General features: G+C 50.6%; 1 protein-coding gene across 1 annotated transcript; it reads left to right on the top strand.

Annotated features, from left to right (window-relative positions):
• The first annotated feature begins 4760 nt into the window (after positions 1-4760).
• Positions 4761-5255, top strand: LOC128269848 (uncharacterized). Its single transcript, XM_053007252.1, has 2 exons — positions 4761-5003; positions 5082-5255. Exons 1-2 carry the CDS (start codon positions 4761-4763, stop codon positions 5253-5255), a joined length of 417 nt encoding a protein of 138 aa, XP_052863212.1.
• Positions 5256-5555: the final 300 nt, after the last annotated feature.

Here is a 5555-nt window from a genome sequence, read left to right as displayed (position 1 = left end):
TTCGAAGGGAACAGACACAGACGCAAAACACACTGGACTGGACTGGACGGCCGCACCGTCTCCCGCACACCACTCCGGTACTCCGGTAGCTCCGTACACTCACATCCTTCCACACGGTGGCCACGGAATTGGAACAAGTCACAAGTTTTCGCATTAACTTCGCTGGCTACCGGCGGGGCGCTTTTCTCTTACGAAATGCGCGAAGCAATTGAAATAGCACCTTAGCGCCAGCACTCCTTGTTCTGGCCGCGGCACCGGTCCTCGCCACCGGGCTTCGCTGATTGCCGCATCCACCTGACGTCCGTTCTCAAGGTTGACGGTTGACACACTTGACACATCACACTCCGCGTACACTCCGCGCACTCACGTCACCGTCGGCGGGCCGGAAACAATGGTGGTGCACCGGCAGGCCCGTACGCTGGAGGGCGCCCCAGGACATGCAGGCCCCACCGTGACCGGTGTCGCCGGCGTCACACTGATACGAGCGGTTCCTCCGGTTGCCATTACGGCGTTTGCTTCAACTGACTTTTCTCACGCTCACGCTGGCCACCTCCGTTGGAACCTGTGGATTCACCCCACGCGGGCTGGTGTGCTATCGAGACCTGGGAAAACGAGATAAGAGTAAGGGTCGATAAATGGATACGTTGACTTACGGTACATTATCTACGGCTGACGGCGACGGGAAGAGTAACAAATTGATCCGTCGCGCAACCAGATGGTCGGTCGTCGACGAAACGTGGCCGCCCCCTGTTGTCGTGATTGAACAAATTAATAATAATCAACTGCACGCAAAGCCTGAGTTTTTGGGTGTGCAAACACAATCCGTTATCTTGTTTAATGGAAGTTACATTTGTGCAAAGAAAGTAAACAGTCCGATTAGGAAAGAGTCCATATTTGGTAGAGGCTCATCATCGCGGCTTTTATGGCCCGTCTGGAAGGTGATAATTATTTTTATTCGTTGCAATAAAATGTAGGAAATCTCATTTGGGCTTATATGACTGGATTGCTTTAGTTCGATCAGAGCTTAGTTCGTTGGAACCAGCAGCCTAAAATGACTGAACTCTCCACTAGGAAACAGTCTACAGGGTTGTGTTGTTTCGTCCTTGTCGATGAAGAAAAGTATTGCCCTTAAGGGTTTTTTTATACAATTTGTGCTGCTTTCGAGGGATTTTTTTTCATATCAATACTTTGTTAAATACCCGTAGGTGATTATTGTTTGTTTGTCATGCACAAAGATTTACCGATTGGATTATTGCTTCATTACATTGCCACGCCACGGAAGCGCGCCTTGGCACCAGAAACCATCATCGATTAATGCCGGTCGTCACCAAAATCCGAGCTCGTTTTAATCAGTTTAAGAACGATGGCTCACGCGAAGGACGGTGCAGCATAAATCAAGCATAAAGCTCCATGGATCCCACACCCGCCGTGGCTCATAAATACTTGTTAAATCGTGACTGGGCGCAATAATTGGATAAAAAAGTGGCCGTTAATCGATAGGTTGCGTGTGCGCGCTTTATCGAACATTCTTTTGGGAGGGCGTTCGTGTGAAGTTTTGGTGCCATTTTGCCGACACACATAGCGATGGCGGCCCGAGGGCTTTGTCCCCTATTTTCCGGGACTCTCTGGGACTCGGAACGACCCGCAGGCTAACTACGTGGCTACGAGTAGAAGAGGCTCTAATGAAGGATTCCGTTGAGGCAGCTGTTTTGTAAGCGGGCCCCGACGACGACCATTCACGTTTTTGCTGTGCCGACCATCGACCATCTTTTATTATCATCATCGTCGTCATCAGCATCGCCATTATGCGGTACAGATGCGAAACTTCAGCAAGATTGATGGCATGTGAGAGGTTTCGACAGAGCACGTGGCGCCCCGGGATTAGGCCGTGTGGCCGGCCACTCACTTCGAGGAGCTTTTCAATTCTAGCCAGTCGAGCGGCCAGCTTGAATCGAAACGATCATTAAACAGCATTGATACCGGCTTGTTTCCGGGCGCACAGCATAGCTTTTCCCGAACTCCCGAGTGGCCTGTTGGCCGCCATCGATACCGGCCACCCACGCCAGCCACGCCTACGGTGGTTTTAATGTCTTGATTATGCAACGTTGTGAAGTAACACCGAACCGGCGTTCGGACAAAAAATGCTGCCGAAAAAAACGATTACATTGATTACGAACATCACCCGGTGCGGCTTTTGTCGATCAGGTTTTATGCGGCCTCAGGAGCCACTCATCGCCAGTTACGCCATCGATGAGCAAGCGGTGCGTTTCACTTTTGATTGGCAGCAAAAGTGGCACGATGAAGTTCTCGGCTTGATGATGATGATTCATTGCTTTTGCGCAAAATTAATTATGCAAAACATGTTGACGGGCTCGGTTCAACAGTTTTGCAAAGTGATGAATGATCGATGAATGACACCCTTAAAGTGTCACTTAATAATTCTACTTTGACACGCGAATTATCTGCAAGCGCACAATGATTGAGAAAACTGCCAAAGACGGAGATGTATTGGGGGAACAGTGCTGTTGGACTTCGTAGGCGCCCCAGTTCCATGCAGCGGCAGTTATGAGGCGCACTTCCGCCAAATAACACATCAATAAACGGGATTGATTTGCTGCCTCCCTATGTTTATTCATTTCGCATTAATTCAATCGCGCACCAGCCCTATCCGTGTCGGCGACAAACAACAATGTTATGTTGTGGCAGCACCACCAACGGCATTATGCTCATCATCCGCAAACCAAATAATATTTACCGCCACTATCGGATCCTGCGGCCCACGGACACGCTTCCATCCGTCTTTGCCACGGGTCGGCCAATCGAATAACTTTTCCCCAAAACTTTGTTTGTAAGATCCGTCCGCGAAAAACCACTGATCCCTGAAGTCCTGAAAACTACCCCTCCGAAACAGATCGGACTTGTGAGCTTTTTATGTGTGTGCGTATGCGTGTGTGTGTTTTATCATCCCATTTCCGGGCGGGTCCATCCACCCCACCGGCTACGACCCTCCGACCTCTGGGTGGCACTTTTTCGCCCGCTCGAGCTCAACTGCTCCAGGTTCGGTCCGGTCCGGTTGTCAGGTTCGATGCACTGTCCGGTCAACAACTTCGATGAAGGAGCACCAAATCGAATTCGAAATGAAGCTGCCCTCGGTCTCGGTGCCACCGGGCAAGGAGCAAGGAGCCAGAAAGTTTTTGTTTGGCTGATTCGATTCTCGTCCCTGTTTTTGTCGGCGCTCTGCCGGGCGGTGGACAGGAGACAGCGGAGACAGTAATTTGTGTTGGTTCCGCAAGGCGACATGCGCATCCCGTTCGTTCTGGTTTTTCTGTCCGTTTACCGACATTCCATTCAGGCCGGGTCCATGTTCAGGTGATTGATTCACTTGATTCGAGCGGTTGGTTTTGCGACTGAGCGCCAGACCTGGTGTGCGGGGCCAGCCAGTGCTTGAAAGGTTACATGTTACAAATGGAACGGATTGGTCATTGGTTAAGCAAATCAATTGGTGGAGTTTGCGTTGGAAACACTTCAAATCATGCCGAGCTGAGGAGACGGTACTGGTTCGATTCCGGTCGGATAACTTGTCCGCCCGGTTTGAGCTTCATTCATGCATTCGTGATCGGTATCGGTATACTTCACCGATGCGTGACAAGTAAAAATACGACGTATTACATCGATACACCGTCAATAATCGCCCTGTCGACTTGTCTCGTCGTTGGTGAGGTATAAAAATAGCACAAACCCCAAACTGCAGACACGTTTCACGGGTCCACAACACAGAAGTCGGTAAGCTCACTCGTGCAGACACGACGTGGCGAGCCAGGAGCCAACCGTCGAGCGTGGACTGCCTTCCGGCTGGGAAGGGGCCCGGCTTCCGGTCACTTCCGACTCCGGACACGAGTCAATGGCTGGCAAATCAGTGAGCTGACGGTTCGGAACAGACCATTATTGGCTTTCGGCCGCTCGGATTTTCGGACCAAAGGACGGAAATAAAATAATGGAGCAGCTCTATCTGTATGGTTTCTTTGGCCGGAGCGGCGAGTAGCAGAACCGGAAGTTGTATAATTATGTTTTGCCTTTTCACAGCGCGCCACAGCGGTCACGGTGCTTTGTTGTGTTAAGATTTCGAAAGGGAAAGTGTGTACGCGACAGCAGCTGGCAATGTAAACGGTACATGCGTTGAGTTACTTTTCAGAACGAATTAATAAAACGGCTACGCAAACGGGACTGACCGGTATTTTGGCTAACGCTGCTATTATGTTGTGTGTGGAGCAATCGAGCGGAGCGGATAATTGAGAAAACCTGCAAGGTGTTTAATTAAGAAACTTTTCACTGGCCCGTCGAGGCTGCTGCTGCGGCTGATTACCGAACGGCAATCAGCGTACACTTTTGTGACTTCGCCGCGATGTAATTGGTTTTTTTTCTGGAATCGTCCAGCACCGAAAATACGGACAGAAGAACCGTGTCAGCGATGGACAGAAACATGGTCGGGCGCATTAATCGAATGCAAATCGATGTTCGACCGGTTTCGGATGAGCCGACAAAGTGATGCGGCCGACCCTTCTAAAATGTGCAGTTCATTAACAGGTTCCGCCATTCCACGACATAAAAAAACACAAACTAAATTGTTTGTTTACTGTTGAGAAGAACCTTTGCTGGAGAGCCATCGGTTTGGGGACTTTCTCTTCGAAGAGAGAATGTGCATGCAAAACGGGTATCCGTGCGGGTCTCTGGCGGGTCAGTCGATGGCAATCGATACTGCCATGTGGTCGAACCGTTCGATGCTGGCGCTTATGTTGGGCTTACTGTTGTTGTCGCCGGTGTACCATCGTGTCGTCGTCGTCGCCGCCAGTGGGCGGCTGAACGATGAGTTTGTTTGGGGATTTTACGACGACAGCACCCAGCGCGTCTGCCACTCGCAGTCCGTCATCGTCCCGCCGACCTGGGAGGCATTTTTCGCGCTCTTTCGTCCGGTCACACGGCTGGTTACCTTCACGCCGCCAGGTGTAAGTAGCACGAGCGAGAGACGAGCGAGACGTCTCTAATGACTTAATACAATTTGCGTTGCATTACTGTCCTTCCAGGCGGGCCAGTCGGTGCGCTACATCCGTGTCTGGACCGATGCGCCGTGGTACCGGTTTCGTGCCGAGCTGGTGCTCGGTGGCGTCGGCACGAAGGCACCCATCACGACGGCGATCCAGCTGAGCCGCCACTGGATGCTGTTTGCGAATGTCGTGATTTACTGCTCGACTTCCTAGCCTTAAAGCTGTTGGCCGTTTGCAAACCAGAGAAAAGGCCTAATAAACGCTGAACCGTTGAAAGAAGTTTAGTTTCACGCAATACAAATAAAAAGGGGTTACTTTTGAAATTCTTTAACGTACGTATTAGCATAAAAAAGGACAGAACGAACACCAAGAAGTCAATCAGGCTCCGGTACCTGTCCCATTGGTAAAACAAAAAGAATTCGCTCGAGAAGCCGAACAAGAACGCCATAAAAGGGTGGAAAATCGGACTATTTGGTGCTCAAATGAAGAAAAAAGGGTCGAGCCATATAGCGG

Source organism: Anopheles cruzii, chromosome 3 (genome assembly GCF_943734635.1).
Source record: "Anopheles cruzii chromosome 3, idAnoCruzAS_RS32_06, whole genome shotgun sequence".
In the NCBI taxonomy this organism is placed as follows: Eukaryota; Metazoa; Arthropoda; class Insecta; order Diptera; family Culicidae; genus Anopheles; species Anopheles cruzii.
This window is presented reverse-complemented; position numbering and strand designations above follow the sequence as displayed.